The sequence below is a fragment of the Anopheles coluzzii genome, chromosome 2 (genome assembly GCF_943734685.1).
Source record: "Anopheles coluzzii chromosome 2, AcolN3, whole genome shotgun sequence".
Classification (NCBI taxonomy): domain Eukaryota; kingdom Metazoa; phylum Arthropoda; class Insecta; order Diptera; family Culicidae; genus Anopheles; species Anopheles coluzzii.
In genome coordinates, this window is record NC_064670.1 from 14,464,238 (window position 1) to 14,485,967 (window position 21,730).

Below are 21,730 nucleotides of genomic sequence, written 5' to 3' on the forward strand. Positions count from 1 at the left end.
CCGTATTTTTAGTGCCGGGGTGAGAGGTGGCAATTTCATTGCTAGGAAATGATTGCACGCAGGAGATAGGGTACTAAATCGTTACTTACCGCTCCAGATTAAGATGCCCGGGCTGGGGCTCAGCGATCCGGGTCCTTCCTGTTCCTTCACACCACACCGCACAGATCGTTCGTAAGGGCATCAGCGCACAACACACGCCCACAATGCGTCAGAGGGCAGGGACCGCGAAATGTACACCGTTCGCTCGGGTGTCATTAAGCCCTTAAATCCGAACGGTGGGGGGAAGTGATATCGCCTGGTACATCGCCGCATGGGCTTGGTGATAATTTCTGCGCCTGCACACACACACACACACACACACACACACACACACACACATATACACATACCATGTAGAGGCTTACGTTTACGGACGATCTCATTAATCAGAATGTGGCAAATTATTAGGTAGCGGTCTGGCTTTATTGGCGGTTTTGCGCTCATCATCACCGGCACGAATGCGCGTGCTAAGGAGGAGCCGGGTCAAGAACGGAACGGAGCGGCTCTGCTGCAGCTGCCGATGATGATGAACATGATGATGATGATGGACGGAATCGGAGATAAAAACATAAACGGATCACACGCCGCAACGCCGAGTATCGGGTTCGTGTGGCTCATCTGGGCACACCCCGCAGCGGGTGGTTAAAATTCCACCCTCTCCGCACTCGAAATGCACTTTCGAATGGTATAAAAATAAATAGAATATAAAAGGGCAACGGCGCCATCGCGCGTGGCCTGCTGCATCGCTCCGTTGCCCATCGGCCAATCCGTTCCGGTGGCGTAATGAGCGGTTTGGAGGTAATTCAATCACACTTGATTTCAATTGTCACGTCACGCCAAGGTTGTTATGGTCGTGTGATGTTATCTGTCCCTTTGGTACTCACTCTCACCGTGTGTGTGTGTGTTGTTATTGTCTTTTTTCCTCATTATTTTCCTACGGAATCTTCACGACCACGAAAGGGTTCTGCCACAGAATGCCGCCGGCCGTACGGGAATGGGAATAATATATATTTATTTTGTGATGCTCCACCAGACACACACACACACACTCTTCCGTCGCATGGAAGCTCCCAACAACGTCGTTGTTCTTTGCTTTTATCGCAAAAAATAAATCGAAATCACAATTGCCATTTTACGGCTGAGGTCATAATCGGGGCATCCAATGGGCTCCAGAGGCTCCGGGGAGGTGGGTTCGGCTATAAAATTGACGTTGCGGCCGTCGATGCACTCGACCGCCGTAATGATGATGGAAATGTGCGGTAAGGCTCGGTGGGAAAAGCGGTCCCGGGGTGGCATCGAGCAGGGTTAGGCACAAACGGTGGCAAACTACGCTAATGATGATGGGCACAATTAATTGGCTGCGGAAATATAATATTTTAAAGTAATCAATTATCGTAAATATATTCGATCGAAGCTTGGCTACGGGACCGGGAGCCGATTGGCAAGCTGCAAAGCCCACGCGAAAGTCGCGAAGCGAGAATCCAATTTGTTGACCACCGAGCGAATGAATGAAACACACGGTCTACATGCTTCAACGCGGTCCATATCAATCAACCGTGGCCCGGCGTAGCGGCGGCATGCTCTGCCCACGTGGTGTGTGTAGTGTCCGGTTTTATGGCAAGATTTATAAACTGGAGCATCACCACGCGCTGCTCGTTCGCGTTTATTGAAAAACGGTTTATTGATGATGTTGAACCATCGGGGATGGAATGTGTTGAAAATCAACGCAACAGCCGCATGAAGCTTCCCATGGGAAAATGGAGTGACTTGGGATTTACGAGGGCGTACTCGGTCTGGTGTGTGCGCGCGCGCACACACAAACTACAACAAACAGCAACTAACAAATGCTCTTTTCGTCTTCCTTTCTAGCTCTTCCAATTACAGCAAACAATTATCCATCATGACGCAAACGAGTCGCCTGATAGTGCTGGTCTGCCTGCTGTCCGCCGTGGCGGCCATTCCCGTCCGTCAAAGTCAGCTCCTGTCGGCGATGCAGCGCCAGTACGAGGCCCGCGCCGCCAAGGAAGCGGGCTACCTGCAGGAGCTGGAAGCTGAGCCCACCGGACAGGAGCCAGAAAGTGGGAAGGTGTCTTCGAACGGGGAAGGCGAGCAGAGCAGCTCCGCTGACTCCAACATTCGTGAGCCACTACTTCCGATTACGCTACCGCTGCCGAATCTGCGCAAGAACAAGATGTTGGGCTACTTTGGGCTGTACTCTCCGGCGGCGCTAAGTGCGGCAGCAGCTGCGGCTTACGCTCAACCCTACGGCTATCCGCTGTATCACTCGATGCTGGACTACTACGACGACTATCTGCCGGTGGACAACTATCCCAGCCTAAACATGCTGGCCAACATGCAAACCTACCCGCAGAATGTCTACGCCAACATGGCGAACGGAATGGGCTCGTATCAGACGATGAGTAACCTATCGCCGAACCTTCAGCAGCAGCTCAACAGTCTCGTACAGCAGCAGCAGCAGCAACAGCAGCAGATTGGACAGCAGCAGCAGCAGCAGCAACAACAGGCCACGAACCCGCAGCTCGCCAACTTGGCTGGTTTGGATGCGAATGCTGCTGCGCTCGGCAGCTTCCAGAGTCTCGCCGCCAGCTTCGCGGCCGGTAATGACAACTTCCAATCGCTGGACGATGAAGACATCCTGTCCCGCCACAGCCAGGCTGGCCGTCGTCGCCCGGCAGTGAAGAACTCGCCGATCTACTACATCCGACTGCCCCCGACGCCGTACATGTTCGTGCCCGGTGTTGGGTACATCTCGCAACCTCCAACGATCCAGCCGATGGCCGCACCGGTCCCACAGTATCCGCAGCTCGCACCACCACCGCCAGTGACGATGAGTCCGTTCTACCAGCTGCCCATTAACTTCGTGTCGAACGGCAAACCCTCCGGCATTTACCAGTGGAACGGTGCGCCGGCTGCTCCGGCGGTACCACCGCAGCCTGCCTTTGCCCTGCCGTACCCGCGCCCACAGCGACCCGCCTTCGCACCGTCACCGTTCATCCAGGACTCGAAGATTACGCACCTGAAGGGTCCGTTCCTGTTCAACGGCCGGCCGGAGGAGATTTTCCTGCTGCAAAACACCTTCAACCCGCTCTACCAGAGTCCACTGAACTCGTACTATTAATGAGAGTGCGATCAGAGAGTGCAGGTGGACCAGCGCGAAACACTCACATCCGCCATGTGGACTTACGGGGAGTGTCCGGGATGGTTATAGCAAACGCATTTGGCAATGAAGGGCCAGCTTAGCGGCATTACTGCAATATCACGATTATCATGCAAAACTTTACACAAACACATTCACACGTACACTATACAACACTGCGATCGACATTTGAACGATCGGCACTGATCGAGGTGGGTGGCCCCCCTTGCGATAACACATACATACTATTGTTCGATTAGGCTTAGTGTGGATTAGCCACTTAAGGAAGCAAAAAGTGAAATACTAGGAATAGACTAAGCGTCGCTAGGCACTTTCGGTACCGTACCATTCGGTTACCCGGCCCACTAGAGGATGCTTGTGGTGTAAAATGACTTACTTGGAGAAACGTTTCATCGATGGGGAGAAGCTTTTTGCTGCATCCTTACTTACCAGTGATGCGTACAATCATTTTTGAGCTAACCACGTTCGAGGTGCTAAGCATCGAAATTTAGCTAAAAAGGTGTTAGCGAGAGAAGTATTGCCATCTTCCCGCACGAAGGCCTCCATCGATGGAACGTTTCTTCGACATGACGGTATTTATCAGTAATGTAACGACAACGAGAAGCGAAATGAATGCAAAACAATACTCGTACTTGGATCGTCAAACGACTAGACAGCAATCGGGACTAGTGATTTAGCGGAGGGTTAAGTAAATTTGATTTAAAGAAGTAAAAATAAATTAAAAATAAATAAAAAGCACAACGCCAACAAATGGAGAAAGCATTCGGCGTACGAATTTGTTTGTATTGAGAAAGAAATGTGTGCTGAAACGAGATTTTGGTAAGATTTAATTGTAAATCCAAAGATTGGTACACCACAACGAATACAACTCCGGTGGAATACAATGGAACCAGTGGCGGATTAACAGGAAGGGAGACCCTAAGCGGTCACACGATTGTAAGCCTTTCTGGAGTGTTGAGCGATCAATTGATTACTAGAGAAGGATTAAAAACTAAATTTACTTATGTGCGGGGTCCCTTTTTCAGGGGTCCTACAAACCTCGGGGTCCCACGGGCTTATCCGGGCTTATCGACACTTGGCCTCGCCCGGAGATTAGAATAACAAGGCTGATGGGTTCCTAAAATTTATTATACTTTTCATTAGGTTTTTCAATTAAAACATTCGTTAAGATTTTAAAGATTCACTATGTTTTGGTAAAACTTAGATTTACCAAATTCTAAAAAATCGGGAATGAGTTTTATTGTTTTCTGGTATGATATTATGGTCTGTAGAAGTGGTTTTCAAAACTCTTTCCCGGTACGCCATGCTTTCTTTGTATTGAACTGGTATTTATCAACAGAACGGATAGCCGGACAGCCGGAAAAAGGGTACTGAAAAAAACGGCGTTCTACTGTATGCGAGAAAAAAACACAAAAATTCACCACCGGCAAGCTGTTCTAACACGCCTGAAAGTAGATAATATTTAGCCCCTGAAGTTAGATAGTGCAAGAAAGTCGCATTAGAACAGAACGCTTTACCAGCTGGAACCTGAAGCGTTTCTGGAAGTGAAGGGCTTGTAATGCACATTGCATAACTCCTACTAACTGAGGGCACAGTGATGTACAAAGGATTAGCGAATAAATTGAATAGTTTCGCAAATTTCCGTTTGATTTTTAATGAATATTTTCAATTTGACAATTTCAATATTATTTTTACCCATCAAATGCAAATAAAATCATTATTTTAGAATTGCATTTTTCTATGTTACATAAAAAAATCATGTTTCAATTAGTGTATTGTTGAATACGAATTATATATTTCTTGCTACGGGAACTAAGTGATACATTCTTCTTACCTCAACATACCTTCATAAAGCAAGAAAGGAAACAAACGCCCCACGCATGTAATTATTATCGCTCCCAGCAAACGTTAAAACCGTGCTCGCTTCCCATGCTGCCACGGCAGTTCCATTCGTTGCCGTTGCCATCCTCATTCTCTGTTTTTACATTTTTGCGCGTTTTGCCTTCGCTTTGCGTGTTTGTGCAGCCTTCCAAAAACACTTTACACAACCACAGACACACACCGTTTGTGGGAGAACGGATGCTATGTTTTTTTTTGTTTCGCTTCTGTTTGTGGAACCGATGCCGCAGTTTCGAGCGTGCCGGTTTGGCCGGAGCTTGCGCAGAACGCCTATTTGGTGCAATCTGCCTCCCGCACACATGATGGAAGGCGCCTTTCGCATTGCGTTCGGACCGTTCAGTGCTGGTGGTGGTGCTGGTGCGAAGAGACGCCTGACTGGCCGGGCTAAAAATAATGCCCCACATGCTCGTGATTGCACGCGAGCCGGGTGATTCTTTCACTAGTGACCATGCGGACGGTGAGCGATAGATAGGGGAGTTAGTGTAGTTTTTTTTTCATTTTCGTGCGCTGTTGTGATAAAGTGTAGCAAAGTGTTCAGCCGTTGACGGTGTAACGTGCTGATAAATATTAGTCAGCGATAAAACGGTAGCGTGGCAATACTAATGCGCTAAAAGTAAACGGGAAGAAACCGCCAACAAATAAAATCTCCCTTCGGTTACTTCACACATTGCAACGATGCACACAATAAGTGCATCTTGTAAATAAACGCAAACGCTCACAAACACATACACACACCCTCTTGCAGAACGACATGCAGAAGTGCATCTCGGTCAGTAATGTTACTGTGTGTAAACGGCTGTGGGTGAGCTTGTAATGTGTTTGTGCTAACCATTCGGCCCCTTTGTCAGGCGTGGTGATGCTGCCAACAGCAGCGGTGTCTGCTACGTCCGTTTGTGGTGCGGTAATGAGCAGTACGCAGCGAAGGGTACGATTTGTTTTGTATAGAGTGGAGGCGCACACACAAATTACCCGAGCAACCCCAACTTCAGTACAACTTATTATAGCCCACCCTCCACCGCTAGGATGGCCGCTCGGTGCCTAATCTTCCCTGTCCGTTTTGGAGTCCTTCGGCGTAGCTTCTGACTCACGAAAGAGCGACACAGCCTGTCCTGCTCTTGCCCTTACGTTTTTGGTGGAGCTGCAACCTTCAATACAGTGCTAAGCCAACGAAACCCCAACCCTCCCGCAGCTCCCGCACGACAACATCCACCGACGGGCATTGTGATGGTGGTTGTGAAAAGATGTTGTTTATGCCAGTGGCACTCAATCGAACGATGGTTTTGTTGTACGCTAGAAATTATTGTTTCATTTAACATGATTTTTTATTCCTATCATATGTAACTCAATACAGCTAAACCTATCGATTCATGTTTAGTTGTGTGTAATTCTTCAGTTTTTTTTATGTGATTTGAACAGATTGATACAGTGGCGAAGACAAGAATTGATAGTTCCCCTGGTAAATGGAAATCACTATAAATTAAATTGAGATTTTTATTAAACATACTTTTGAATTTTATAATACAAAAACATCGCTTAACGAGACGATTACACAGTCATTGTCCCTCTAGAGCACAGTTGACGCCCACTGGCGCACGCTATTTACGTACGGCCGACGCGCCTATGTACGCAGCAGCTGGCTGCGCCACCAGTACGGGGGTACGTACAATTACACTCATTGCATGGGGTAGCAGCATGATGTTCGAAGGGGGTTGACTCGAAAGTAACATACATACCATTTCAATGCGCACCGCGACCATTACCCAGTGCAGTGCGCGAGCGAGAAACCAGTGGTCCTCCGTCAGTGGTTTCAGCGCGGTCGACCGTGTTCGCGTGTGTGCTCCGGGCCAGCAGCAGTGTAACGCACATCTGACAGTTTCGCGTAGCGGTGGAGACGCAGCACCCGGACACCCAACCCCAAGCGTGTTGCGCTCGCTGGTGAAGGAAGCATCTTCTTTGCAAATATAAATATTTGCCCGACTGCCTTCAAATTGTAACGCGTGTTTCTTTTTGTTTTGTGTGCTTCTCCATGTGTGTGACTGTTTGCTAGTGAGTAGTTGCCGTGTTAGAAGCTTCCAGGAAGGAAGTGTGCACGGGCCTAACTTCTAACTCGACTCACGGCCCGCCCCCTGTGGGGTGGATGAGTAGTGAAGTGGTTCGGTGAATGTTCGTCCAAGAAGGTGTAGTGTGAATTTATCCGTTCTGTGCTTGCTGTGGAAAGCAAAGAAAGGTGTTGAGTTTAGTGCGCACTGGAACGCATTTCTGGAAGATCCTGCCACTACTAGGCAACGCTTCCACAGCTCAAGGTTTTACAGCACGGGCCGATCATAGTGTTCACAGTGTGTTCGCGAGGCGGCGTACATTGCCGATTCGGCACGGGAGGAGTGTTTGTATAACGCGAACGCGTACCACCTTAGAACCGAAGTGCCCGAAGTTGCCGTTGATAGTACCGCAAATTATACACGGTGACGTGCCAGCGGACGTGCCGAATATTCCTTCGCTTTACGGCGGTGTCTGCATCGAAGGCAGCCGAAGGTAGTGGTTTGTTGCAACGCGACGTTGCATAAATCTGTGCAAAGAATGTGCCAAGACGGTACTGGTGCTGCTGTTGCTGTTGCTGGTGCCGCGAGTGTACAAAGAATCGGCCAGGTGAAAGCAAAAGCTTCATGCTGAGGTGCGTACAGCCAGTACTGACGGTCCTTTCGAAAAAAAAAAACACACACACACCACAACAACAGCGACCGAAGAATCGATCCAGCAAGTTCCAAAAGTGTGCTAAGAGTGAGAGTTGTTGTGCTGCGTCGTGCTGAATTGTTTGTAGCTTCGTGTCGATGCATTGGACTGTGTCAGAAATGATTGGAATGAAACGGGTAAGCAGTGTTTTGTTTGGTGTTTCTTTGCAACTCCCTGCAATCAATTTCACCCTGACATACAAGAAAAACCTCTACCTACTACAGGATGCATAGCAGTTAGCCTTGCAAGCGGCAGGAAGTTGTCCACTGGCTGGTTCCTGTGTGCGGTGCGTACACCAAAGTAGGCCGCGATGTGCATTTCACCAGTCGCGCGTACACTGAACCAATAATCGATACGGGAGGACGGGTTTTTTTTTTTTTGGTTTATGGTACATATACCGCCCCAAGGCTTCATTCAGCTGTGGCAGTAGTCCGCAGGGGCAGAATGGCAGCAACACGCACATATACACACACGCACAATCGATTGTAAATGCAGAAAGCGAACAGGTTCGCCAGTTGGGCAGTTAGACCCGGTACACGAGACGAGGGATCAGCTGTTCTCGGTGCACCAGCCATAAGGAAGTGCACGATTACCTCATCCGTTGTGTGAAGCCCCATTGTAGCCAGAGCGGAGTGTGTATCTTGATGCTAACACATCTCCGTACTGGAATGAATGCACAGTTAATGCACGCCGTGTTGATCGCGATCGTACGACTGAGCAGATCGTTTATTTTGTTGCTACACTTACGGCTCCTTCCCGTTGCTAGTTGGCAGCAAACGGATTAGTTGTGCAGACAGAAGGATTTAGTGGCGAAAGTGAACCACTCTTGCTCCCATTTCCCGGCCCGGTAAATGGAAGTCCAACGCGTGGTTGCGGGGCTTCCATTATGGCAAGGTATGCTTCACTCCACGGGGCACGGATCGTTTTAATAGAATAATCGTTGTGCTGGGTAACATTCAATGGTCCCACACAGGCACACACACACGCACACAGTGAGACGAACAAAATGGGGCGGATGGAGGAGAGTAACGGATTGCAAGACATGTGTAATGCTATTTACCATCAGACGATCAGAGCCGCAGGGCCTCGGCATAGGTGCCAACAGACAGTCATCTAACTCCCCTCCTGCATGAAAGGCCTAACTAACGATCGTTTGCAGTTGGCAGGCCGCCGTAATGTAGAAGTGACGCTGGGTACCACCGGCACTACCCGATGGGGGTAATGTATCTCTTGCAGCCCACCAGCTTCCTCCGGTTTTAGTGTGTTGGGTTGCTTAGCTTCTTGCGCAACACGAACCCACTCACCGGGGGTTCCACTTCCAGCCGTTAGAGAGCTATGGCCCTCGTGGGGCATTACGGCGAAGGAAAAGTCCTCGCGGTACGAAACTCATCCAACGCAGCTGCAAACACTGCGATGCCAACCTGAAGAAAAACAAAACCAAAAACATTCTCGAAACATGTAGGGCCCACTCGAGACTGAAGTGAGACGTCCTTCTTACGGGGCCGTAAATCCGGGACGAGAGTAAAGTTCGTTGCGCTTATCGCCGAACCACACCGAGTGTGTGTGTTTTTGTTTTGTGTGCCTCCAAAGAGTGTTTCCATCCAAGGGATTGGCTTATCACGAGGGCTTCAGTAATCTTAGCGGTGAAGTGACGATTACTATTGAACGATCCGTGAAGGATGTACTTTGAAATGGTAAAGCGAGCCCAGAGGTGGGATTACTTTGAACTCGCTTCGGACTCATTATATCACAGAAATAAAGCAATAAAATTTGACGCTAGCTTTAAAACAAACACATATGCCTCATAACGTTGCCGAACGGCTAAGCAACGTTACGATAAGCGACGCAGACAGCGGACAGCACGGTGTACAAGAAGTACACGTCAGTACGTACAACTGCACGGTAATGATGGCGAACGTGTGTACATATCAAAAAACGCACGTAAAAACACTACTAGTTGCAGATGGTGGACGAAGGTACAAAATGCTTGCGCGCGTTAATTTCCCCCACGGCGCACGGAAAAGGTTAGAAGTCATTGCGGACCGGGGCTCTCCCGCGGGGAGGGGCCTTTCTAGAGCCATCGTTAAAACGCACAAGTACTGGCTCGCGCTCCATTGCAGAAGGATCGCCTCGACAAGGCGGTGCGCAAGGCTAATCGCGCACCGGTGGAGCCTCCGCGTACCGTCACGTGGCCGAAAGTGGTTTGAACATACTGCGTCCTGTAATGTGCCTTTACCGCACCGAGGACGGATGAAGATGATGATGACGCTGTTGATGATTGAAAAAAAAAAACGTAAGCTTTCCGTGGCCGTTTGATGGGAGATGGAGTAGTGTGAGTTTCTAATTACGTTAGACCTTGAACGGCTCTCCTCTTGAGCCTGCCTGTCCGGGCAGCATCTTGGCGGCGGTTCGATGCTGTGTAATGGTAATCGGTGCTGAACAAAACGGGGTAAATGCAGCCTCCATTACCTACTCCAGTGCCAGGGCAGAGAGCAAGAGCTATCCGACATTGAACGACCGTTGTACGAATCGTATGGTCGACCGTTCTTTGTACGGGGTCGGGGTGAAGGTGAATTGGAGTGAGTTGGTTGGTCGATTGATCTGCAGCCCGTACGCACACTCGGATTGACTAATTGCTATGTAAAACGGGCGTTAGCAAAACTGTTCTCGTCTCACTGACGCACACTGGCACAGTGAAGCGCACAGTTTGGAAGCGAAGGCTCCACACGCCCCGATTTGCATTTAATAGGGCGAGTAACATTGCTGAAAGTCTACCGCAACTGCATCGACCACAAGGCGAGGTTTTAGGTGTGACCCGTGTGTGTACTTAGCCCAACAAGGGGACATAAATCAATTATACTTATTAAGCAGTCGCTGGGCGCTGAATCACGTAGCTGACGACCCGCGAGTGGACCTAACAATGGTTGTTGATGGTCTTGCTGGTTATTGAAGTTATTGGTCTAGGTGAAGTGGATTGTGTACATTTCTCGATCCGATGGCAAAGGATCAGAGACAGGGCGAGAGAGAGAGAGTGAGAGGAAGGATTTAGCACATGGTACAAGTGCATGAGCTTTTGCTATTGATTTTTGAAGCGTACGACAAAGGAAAGAAAGAATGATCGTTGCTCTTTGTCTCTATGCTTCACTAGCAGTGTCCCGATTCATCAAAGATAATCGCCTTTGCTTGAATCATACAAACAATGTGTTATAAAGTTGTTTTAAGTCAACGAATCGGCTTAATAATGGAATATTGATTGAATATTTGCATACTTTCAGGCGATTGCAACTTACAGTTGAGTAGCAAAACAAAAGACTCGGCAAAGAATAAAGCGTCCAGTTTAGCCGATTCTCGTCGTCTGGCGAGTAAAACATTCCATTAGTCACATTGACAATAATTACCCTACTGACTCGGCGAAGCGATCCATTCAACAGGCACGTGTAATGTGAATACGTTTACACAGAACCTCTGCAGTACAAAGTCTGCCCGTTAAATTCATCCCCACGGTATTTCACCCCTCTTGTACAACTCATACCGGAAAGAGCGTTATCGCTTATATTGGTACTTGAGGTTCTTATCTTTTGCTGTGGGTAGTGTCGATCGGACATATGTTGGCTCAAGGGAGTCCAATGAGAGCGTCTTCCCGGGACAAACATGATAGAAAAATCCCCCCCCCCCCTCCTTTAAAAATAGGTCAGTTGAAAACAGTGAATAGAAATTAACTAAAAACCCAGACATTGCCGAGGCATATTTGTGTATGTTCGCTACGCGTTCAGCTCACCCAACACCGTCATAACCGTAGTTCACATCATCCAACGGGCCACGTACAGGGAAGCAAGGCCTCAGCGGTAATAGCTTAACTCGCTCGCTTAATTACACCTTATCAGTGCCCCAGTATGAGATTTCCTGCTCGACTGCTACCACCACTGCCTGCCTGCATACAATCACGTTGGGGTACCGATTTTCTCGCCATAAACCGCTTCACCTAGGCGCGTGAGACCTTTGACTGCCGCCCAGCCTTTGCACAATCCGGTGGGGTTACCAGGTATTAATAAATTGTGCGCGGGTAATCGATGGCTTCATTGAACGGTTTAACTGGATGTTTTGCCGCAACGTGGAGGCGGGCGATACAATTTGTCTAAATTAGGAGGAAATCCTGGAAGCGGTCGCACGTGTCGCTAACCTTTTCAACCTTCGTTTCTTGCTGTTTTTATTGTGCTTCTGGGTGCTTCAGAGGAAAACAGCTTAACCGGTGCGTTCAATTAATGTTGCTGCTTTACGTGTCTCTTTCGGACGGACAACTTCCACACGACCCGTACAAAACAAACTCTCCCCTGGAAGGTGCTACCGTATGTGGAAGTCGTTAATTTTCGCATCTTCCTTACCATGACCGTCCATGACCGTTTTGCACCGAGCCGAGGGAGGTCATTGCGCCGTGCCTGGCGTAAGTAAACAACGCAGTGCATCTATCTCTGAGTGCAAGAGGTCATTTTGATGCTTCCAGGCAGCCCGAAAAACCGGCTACTGACCTAGACAGTGACCATTTCTCTGCTGAGTGCAGCCAGCCAGCCAAACCGGAATTGTTGCGCTTCCAGGCTCTTCTCTGTTCTAGCACGGGGTTCCCTTTTTGTACAAGTTCGGCCCTGACCGGACCCAGCGTGCGGTCGAATGGAAAATGATAATTAATAAGCGACACGAGTTGGATGGTGTTTTCATGCATGCATGTTGTATGCTGCCCGTGGATCTTTTCTCATTCTCGTTGGTTTATTAATGCCGCGTTGTATGATCGATTGTGTAATCAGCTGTATGTAGCTATTATCGTACAATCAATCACATTTCAGCCGCTTGACATGAGCCAGTACGTGTCTGTTGCAGGAAATGAGTGTTGTTTTTTTTTGTTTTTCGTCGTGTCAATGTTGAAATGCTGCACGGGGTTCAAATGTAACGATAACTGTTTGTCGGTGGCCGGTAGGAATGGAAGTTGTTGTGGTTTAAAGTCTGCATTGAAGGTAGTTAAAATATTGCTTTTACTTTAAAAAATACAATTTCTACCCGGAGATAATTGAATGTAGAGAATATAGAACAGCCATACATGAAACACTTATGAAGCTTAACAAGAAAATGTAATGATACATTTCTTACGGGTTTTTTTGGGATTTTATTGCAGAAGACAATGAAACTTTAAGTTAAGCTATAAAACTGCAATAATAATTGCAATAAATAATAAAATTACAATTCACCTGATTACAAAACGATGCATTTACGTTTCTCCACATGGATACATGCACATAATAAAATGAGAGAAAAAAAGACACCGTCTACGATTGACGCTAGGCCAACTGGCTACAATTGTAACAGAAATTACATCCAACCATTTACCTGTTGGATTATTGCCCGTTGCACTGACCTTTACTACCTTGTCTTTCGTGGGCTTCATTGTTCCCGTGCAAATTCAGATAAAAACTCGTTGAACAAATCCGAACATCCATCCAACCAACCAACCGTTACAACCGCGGCCCGTTTTTCCGTAACGTAAGATAGTCACTTCCGAGCGAGGCATCCCATTCGCGCATTTGCATTACGCCGGGCGAGTTGTTGCATAATGCTCACTGAGCAACAAACAAAACAAAAAGCATAACCGTACGGGCATAAAACAACGTAAAACCTCCAAAAACGGCTCAATTAGAGGCATTTTGGAAAGGGGTGGAAGGCACAGGAGGAACTGAAATAAAAGAACATGCCACCACCAACCGAAAAACACCTTCCACACGAAAAACGTGACTCCACGGGCCATACTGCTTTCGGTTCAATCTTGTCGCAACCATCGGAAGGCCATCTTCCCTATTGTTTATGAATACGCATACGAGTGTCTATGTGTTGTTTGTCGGTGTGTGTTTAGTTGTATATTTAACCGGGTAGGCAAAAATTCATCGTTGCTTCCGCAAAGTACATGCACTTTTTGACGGTCGTGACAAACCCTGGCGGGCCAAAAAAGAAAAGAAACCCTTCGGTGAGTCAAAACCAGAAGTTCCGCTGCGTGGCATGTTGACAGCTAGGTAGCTCTTTTGGAGTCAACAATGCCACCTTTGTGTGGGGCGCGTTTTGTTGAAAGATAAAGAGCAGGAATAAGCAGCAGCGGCAAGGGCAGTTTGCATACATGCGGGCCATGTGGACCAGGCGACGAACGTGCCGTTCCATTCTGGGTGACGCAGGAAGTACATGGGGCTCGTATGTATGTGTGTGTATGTGTGTGTGTGTGTGTGTTGGTGCTTGTGTGTGAGTCATAGCAAGCCGACAATGTTGACTGTTTCTGTTCCGCAGCTCACCTCACTCACTGTCCACTTCTCGGCCTAGCGTCCTCCAGAATTGTGGAACAAAACTTCAAGCCCTTATTTATTGCGCGGTCGCGTTTTTACAACTCCAGCTGGAACACTTAATGCGCCATCACATTCATTGAGCACTCTCTTCGAGCACACAGACGCAGTTATGTACAGGTTCAAAGAGCACGATGCGCGTGCATCACAAGGTCAGTAAGCAGTACCGGGCCCGAAAGAAAGATGAAACGAGGCGGGCTTCAACACATCGAGAGAAAGGGTTTTTTTCCCCCTCGTGGGGCGAAATGAGACATTTAGGCAAGACATTTTTCTGAAGTGTACTGGCGGTGTCAAGGTTTCTTGTTTGTGGTGTGTACCGAACGTACCTTCAATTGAGGTCCCGAGATCTGTGTCAAGGGTGTGTGGATTTTCGATCCAATTGCGTGCCGAGTCGTACAATTAATGCGAGAAGGGAATTCCATCTCGTGCAGATTATTACCTTTTTGTTCGATTTTGTTTTTGGAAAAAGAGAGTACAGAGACAGAGCATTCCGTCGGATCGAGAGTTGGTTGAGAAGTGATCCTCACTTCACGGTCGTCGTATTACTGATAGCTCAGATCCGTTTCTTCACCGCTCGATCAGTATTAAAGAATTAATTCCCTCATTAAAGAAATATTATCCATTAATAACTAATATTAAGAAGAGATCAATCAATTGATTAATGCTTGTATCTGTCTGCTTTTCCTCTATCTTCCAGATGATGGGTTGAACGGTAGGCATTAATAAAAACCAAAACAAGAAACGTACCGCCTCTTCCGATTACTTCAATACCAAAACCCGATAGCGCACCCTGCTGGCCCAACCCTTCGAAATCGAATGACGGGTTTGTGATAAAAATCAACCTATCCAGCAGGTAGCAACCAGACACGATCACACCTCTCTATTCACTATCGGCAAGCATACACCCCACACACCCCGCAACCATGCCAACCATCATATCCAAGTTCGCGAAACGATCGTTCGACACGCTCGAGGGTCTCGGCTACTCCCGGGAGCTCGTGTCGAAGGGCCTGATAACGGGCGCGGTCGCACTGTACTGTCTGCGCCTTACCTATCCCGTGGTGCGTGACAAATTGACCGCCAACGTCGGTCGGGGCAGTGCGACCGATCCGGCCCACAACCACCGCAATGAGAACAACAACCTCACCAAGCAGCCTCCGCCGGACGATCCGGAGGCGAAAAAGGAGCAGATCATCATCGCCAAGCGGAACCGGCAGCGGCAGGCAGGCCGGCAGCCGGGGCTGAACATTGACTTTCTGCTGCAGCTGCGCCAGCTCATCCGGATCATGGTGCCACGGTTGCTGTGCGAAGAGTCCGGCCTGCTGGCCGTCCACACGCTCTGCCTGGTGTCGCGCACCTTTCTCAGCATCTACGTCGCCTCGATGGAGGGTGCGATCGTGAAGTTCATCGTGCGGAAGGACGTGCGCAACTTCGTGCTGATGCTGCTGAAATGGTTCGGCATCGCGATTCCGGCCACCTTCATCAACTCGATGATCCGCTACCTGGAGAACAAGCTTGCCCTCGCGTTCCGGTAAGTGCCACCGTATGTACGAACCACTCATTAACTTGCAGCTGCAATTGGAACCCGAGAGGAATTAGGCGATTGGCAGCGACCGCAACAGTCGGATTGAATCTACAGCACAAATTGCGGTTCAGCTCATAATGAGCCACGGTGCGAAAACACGTGTGCACATTGCTTGACGCCTAGGGAACTGCACGGGACGTGTGCAAAAAAAAGATGCGGTTTTCCTTAGCTAGAAAGTCCAAACGGAGAGAAAGTCTTCTGCCCCTCGGGGTGACAGGGAAGCACGCATGGAGATTGCTTTTTTTTCCTTTCTTTTCATGCCTCCGGGGCACCTCCGTACACGGGAAGGATAATGAGGTAGCTGTGGGATGCAATCAGTGCTAAGTGTGGTGTGCGGTTGTTAGTTGATGGGTGCTATCTACTAATCACAAGCAACTATTGCCCCGGTATTTTCCATACGCTAGTGGTCGCAGAAGGCCACCGTGTACAAAACTGCACGTCACTGCACGCATCCAAAGTCTAAAGTTTGGTGAGATAAAACTCACCTCAAACCTCCCAGAGACCGCTCGCAAACAATGCGCATTTTGCCTAACTCGGGCACTGCTTTACTTGGGGGAAGAGAAGGATTGTGATTAAGCAGGTCGTGTGCTTTGGTCGTAAATTTGGCTACGGTTATCTTATCGCGCACGGATGATGCGTTTTGTTGCGTATCAGCCCGATAAGGCTAATCGTTCCTTTTGTGTTTGCGTATTTCATTGTAGATTAGTAATGTTTTTATGTGCAGCTTTGCGGCTAACTTTATCTGGGAGTTTATTTCATTAAGCGCAAAAACTGCACCCGGAGCGAGAAGGGAGACATGGATCGTGATCGGCCAAAGTAACGTTAGAGTTTGTCTGTGCAAACAAATCTGGCTACCACTCACGAATGTTTGCACAACTGCAGACTGTCAGCGGTGAACGGTGGGTGTAGGGGGGTAGTAAATGGAGGGACAAATGCATGTGCTGCATGGGAAAAATCCGTTCGCTTGCAAAACCGCGCGGCGAAGCTGGTTTCCAAGCGAAAACGTGCAGTAACTTGCAAAAAGAAGAGAGAGACGAGAAAAAAACACGCAGAACAGCTTTTCCACCCAAACGGTTCGGTTGTTCGTTGGGCCGTGAAGGAGAGCGTAAGCGGTTCCGTACTTGTGTGTGGCCACTGCCTTTGGCATTTTAACCGGATGAAAACGGCATCGAGTTGAGGGGGTTGCCGTATCGCCCTCCCGACACCCGATTGCTTAACGATTGCTAACATGATCCTAACACCCGGTCATAAACGACATCGAAACCATAAATTCTTGAAGGCTGTCCACATTCTTCTCGCCGCATCGATTGCAGTTCTGCACGCCGGTTTTCTCCGGTTCAGATTATGATTGCTTGTTCGGGGCTAACCCATCTAACTCATCTAACCAAACCAAAGCCGCCTCTACTGTGACTGGTGCAGAAGAAGTGTCGCAATCAACCGTTTGCAGAAGAATTCGCCAAACCAGAATCTGGCTCACCTTGCCTGAGTAGCGGACGAGCAGCGGGCCAAAGATGAAGTAGCGCCCGACATTCTATACGCGGAACGTGGGCTCGGCACGGCGAGACCGGCCAGCCTGTTCTGGGGGTTTATCGATTGGGCAATACACGGACGCCAATGAACTGATGGCCATCGCACCACCAGCTGCCACTCTTCTTCGATCGGTACGATGAATGAGGACGTCCACTGGACGTTCCTTTCGGCGAGGTGGGTGTTAAATGTGCAGTCGCGGCCAACCAGCCCGGTGTATAATTTCTCACTTATGCCACACGGTGCCCGAACAGAGGCACGTTTTGTGTGATGTGACATTTGACTTTGGTGCGTCGGATTGAGGCGATACAGCGATTTACAGCTGTTCTTTGATGCCGGTCAGTCGGGCTTTATGATTTGGAAGCGGCCAGAGACGGAAGCTTTCAAAAGAAATGAATGTGGCGACACACGCGCAACTAATGGAAATGCCGGTGTAATCGAGAGGTGTGAATGAATCTAGCCATTGCATTAAAATCACCAAGCTTGAGCTTATGTTCGGCAGCACTTTCGCTTCTGCTGAGATGATTATTATGCACAACGGTATTCGGTAGGCACAGCCGGGACTCGGTTAAAGCAATAATTAGGTCAGTGGTAATGGAACGGGTGACCGGTTCGAGGTTATAGAATGTTTGGGGAAACCGTTGAAGGTCGTTTTCGATGTCTCACTAAAGGGGACGCTATAAAAAAGGGAAATTTTGACTGCCTCAAACAACATCGGTACGATAATTAATGCTTTATTTGATGTGCGGTGGGCGTTCGAGGGTTTGAAAGGTGAATAAGGTAACTATTTACAAATTTCTCCTAATTTCATGCTGTGAATTACCATTCTAATTTTTTTTTCTAATTGAGAAAAAATTCGAAGGCATCTGACGAGATAAACACCAATACATTGGAGGTAGAACCCTGTGTGTTCATGGCCACAAAAATAAATCGCCGAACAGGGCTTTCAAAAACAAGGGATCTGTAAGACTTTTATTCAGGAATGGACCAAGAAATATTAATCAGGGAATAGACTGAATTCAGACTAAAATTGAAAATAGGTTCAAGGCCAAGAGCATGTAATTCAATAGTAATTGGAATAATGAAATAGAGACAGTCACTGGAGTCAAAGCCAGAATTATGACCAGAACGTTGACCGCTTCCAATTCATTTATGATCTTCTCAGTGAGTGCTCAAGGACGGCCTCGTCATCTAATGGACAGCTTCTACATGGCCTCGACGTAGTACGATAGCAATGACTGTCTAAGAAGTAGTACAAGACTTCTTCGTTTTCGAGTTGAAACTTATAAAAACGAGTTCAATATACAATATCTTCTTGTACAAAATTTTCATGATGGATTGATGATCTAATCAATAACGTTTTCCATTTCATTACCTCCCTTCCAGCACACGCCTAGTGAAGCATGCTTACGGCATGTACTTCAAAAACGAAACCTACTACAAAGTGTCCAACCTGGACGGGCGTATCGAAAACGCGGATCACCGCCTGACCGACGACATCTCGACGTTCTCCAGTTCGGTGGCCCATTTGTACAGCTCCCTGACCAAGCCTTGCTTCGATTTGCTGCTAATCGGCATAGCAATGGCCCGTTCGTCCCGCCGCATGAAGGCAAACATTGTGATGGGTCCGGCGTTGGCCACCGTCGTGATCGGCACGACCGCTCACATCCTGCGGATAGTGTCGCCCAAGTTCGGCCAGCTCGTGGCGGAGGAAGCCAACCGGACGGGCTATCTGCGCCACGTACACTCGAAGATCATCACCAACGCGGAGGAGATCGCGTTCTACGGCGGTCATAAGGTGAGTAGAACCTTGCCAGAAACTCGCGTGCAGTCTCATAATGTCCTCTCGTTTTCCCTCACAGGTGGAACATACACAGCTGCAGGAAGCTTACGGTCGGCTGGTCGGTCAGATGAACACGATCTTCACGCAGAAGCTGTGGTTCATCATGCTGGAGCAGTTCTTCATGAAGTACGTGTGGTCCGGTACCGGTATGGTGATGGTGTCGCTACCGATTCTGACCGTCGGAGCAACGGCCACACCCGTCAGTCCCGAGCACAGCAATCTGATCAAATCGGACGAGCAGGGCGTGAGCGAACGAACGCAATACTTCACCACCGCCCGAAACCTGCTCCTGAGCGGTGCGGACGCGATCGAGCGGTTGATGTCGTCGTACAAAGAGATTGTAGCACTGGCCGGATACACGAGCCGCGTGGCCGGCATGTTCGAGGTGTTCGACGAGGTAAACCGGGGCATCTATCGCAAAACGACCCTGTACACCGAGGAGCGCAACCTGAACGGCATACTGGAGTTCCGCGACGGGCAGCCAGTCGCCAAGGGCAAGATCGTGTTCTCCGTTGACGCCAAAGACAGCAGCATCTCGCTGGAGAACGTGCCGGTGGTGACGCCGAACTGTGACATCGTTGTGCCAAGCATCAGCCTCACGATCGAGGCCGGCATGCATCTGCTCATTACGGGTCCGAACGGCTGCGGCAAATCGAGCCTGTTCCGCATCCTGAGTGGCTTGTGGCCGATCTACGGGGGCACGTTGCGCATTCCGAAATCGTTTGACGGAAGGCCGAGCATGTTCTACATTCCCCAGCGGCCGTACATGTCGTGCGGGACGCTGCTCGATCAGGTGATCTATCCGGACACGCGCAAGGACATGGAGGCGAAGCGGATCAGCGAGGCGCAACTGCGGGAAATTATGCGCATGGTGTCGCTGGAGCACATTCTTGACAGGTTTGTCTCGGGGATGGGAAGGATGCATTGGATGGAAGCTTAAAGAATTTAATGGTTAATGTTTTACTCCTGCAGGGACAGCTTCGATGAGATACGGGACTGGAAGGATACGCTCTCTGGAGGCGAGAAGCAGCGTATGGCGATCGCGCGACTATTCTATCATAGGTATGAGAAGTGTGCACTATGTCAATTGGATGAGAGCCTGACAAACGTTTTGAAATACTCCTTACAGACCCAAGTACGCACTGCTAGACGAGTGTACCAGTGCCGTATCGATCGATGTGGAGAGCTGTATCTACGAAACGGCCAAATCGATGGATATCACGCTGCTAACCATCACTCATCGTCCAACGCTGTGGTATGTAGAGGCTAAGAACCAAAATCAGAATGCATTCTAACCACAAACCCCCATTTATCGTTTTTGTTGAACAGGAAATTCCACACGCACATCCTGCAGTTCGATGGTCAAGGTGGATGGGTGTTTGAGAAGCTAGAGGAAGGTGCCCAGCAAAAAGTTCCTACGGTGAAAGCCAACCCCACATCCAGCAGCTAGATCGTCTGTTCGGATGCAAACTTTAGGACAGCATTGTACAGAAAACAAAAAACAAACAGAGCAGAGCAAGCGGCAGACATACGAACGATGAGATTATTTGAAAGTGTTTGCGTTTAGCATCGTTCTATATCGTTCGGTTTTGTAAAAATAACGCAAAAACAGACAAGCATCACGCCAAAAATGAGTCAAAACGTTGTTTTGGAAGGAAGCCGTGGATAAATATATAATAATGATGTCAGGAGAGGTTATTTTTAAGGGAGTAGGATGGGATAAATATTACGACTACGTGTACTACTGCTACGTAGGCTATGCGCAGAATCGAGTTGGACACTGTTTTTTTGTGAATATGTCAATTTGAATGTTACTTTTTTAATTTGTTCGTACTTAGTGCAATCTTAAATAAAGTTAACCAAACGAATTGTAAGCATAGCTTTTCAATACTTTATGTTTGGATGGTCGGTAAGTACGTTTGTCCAAGTTTACTACTCACCCCTTATGGATGTGTATAGCAGATTGCATACCTCTCAAGCGCACTAGATCGAATCGGGTCTAGGGTAAGCATCGCTTAAAGGAATACGCCTTACAGTTATGCAGTCCGCATGGCAACTACAGCCTAGCCGATATTCTACCGCCATTGAAATATTCTGTTCGGATGAGTGGTTTACATACAGATCAACCCTTTCGTATAAGATTAAGATATGTTTATTTACAAGCACTTGCTTAATCAACCCATAAGCACCACAACGTTCTGCGCAGTTCGCACAATACCGCACAGTTCGTTTGGAATGTTGTTTCGTTTTAAAAACAATCGTTAATTTAAACATTCAACACCTGGAAATACGATCAATTTCCCGCTCCCTACACTGTGCACATGCCGTTCGCAATATGCGAGACTCTACCAAGTGCAGCATAGCGGGAAGAATGTGATGCTGGTCTAAACAATAAATTAAGTACAAGTAAATAGTAAAGCAGTAGCAGCACCAGGTGCGTTAGAATTAATGCGATAAGCGAAAGTTCCTCCGAAGGAGACGACGTTACCCTGACTTCCACCATCGTGTAAGAAGAGACACGAACGGTGGATCGTTTTAAAACCTATAACTAGTTTTTT

The 21,730-nt window shown here is 48.3% G+C and overlaps 2 protein-coding genes across 3 annotated transcripts in view; both read left to right on the forward strand.

Annotated features, from left to right (window-relative positions):
• The window catches only part of LOC120951375 (uncharacterized), a 30,878-nt gene extending 26,902 nt beyond the window's left edge, over positions 1-3,976 (forward strand). The window contains exon 2 of the mRNA XM_040370055.2: positions 1,924-3,976. Within this exon, the coding sequence (XP_040225989.2) occupies positions 1,940-3,178 (1,239 nt within the window). The 5' untranslated portion in view covers positions 1,924-1,939 and the 3' untranslated portion in view covers positions 3,179-3,976. The remainder of the gene's footprint in view (positions 1-1,923) is intronic.
• A 1,467-nt stretch (positions 3,977-5,443) lies between these two features.
• LOC120947337 (ATP-binding cassette sub-family D member) lies at positions 5,444-21,046 on the forward strand. 2 transcript variants are annotated; one of them, XM_040362563.2, is made up of 8 exons: positions 5,444-5,573; positions 7,164-7,983; positions 14,915-15,748; positions 18,716-19,127; positions 19,192-20,069; positions 20,145-20,234; positions 20,302-20,427; positions 20,502-21,046. In XM_040362563.2, the coding sequence occupies exons 3-8, from the start codon at positions 15,141-15,143 to the stop codon at positions 20,620-20,622; spliced, it is 2,235 nt and encodes a 744-aa protein (XP_040218497.1). In that variant the 5' UTR covers positions 5,444-5,573; positions 7,164-7,983; positions 14,915-15,140; the 3' UTR covers positions 20,623-21,046. The 2 variants fall into 2 exon arrangements, with proteins under 2 accessions (XP_040218497.1, XP_040218496.1); XM_040362562.2 differs by lacking the exon at positions 5,444-5,573 and having other exon boundaries at positions 6,801-7,983.
• The last annotated feature ends 684 nt before the right edge of the window (positions 21,047-21,730 follow it).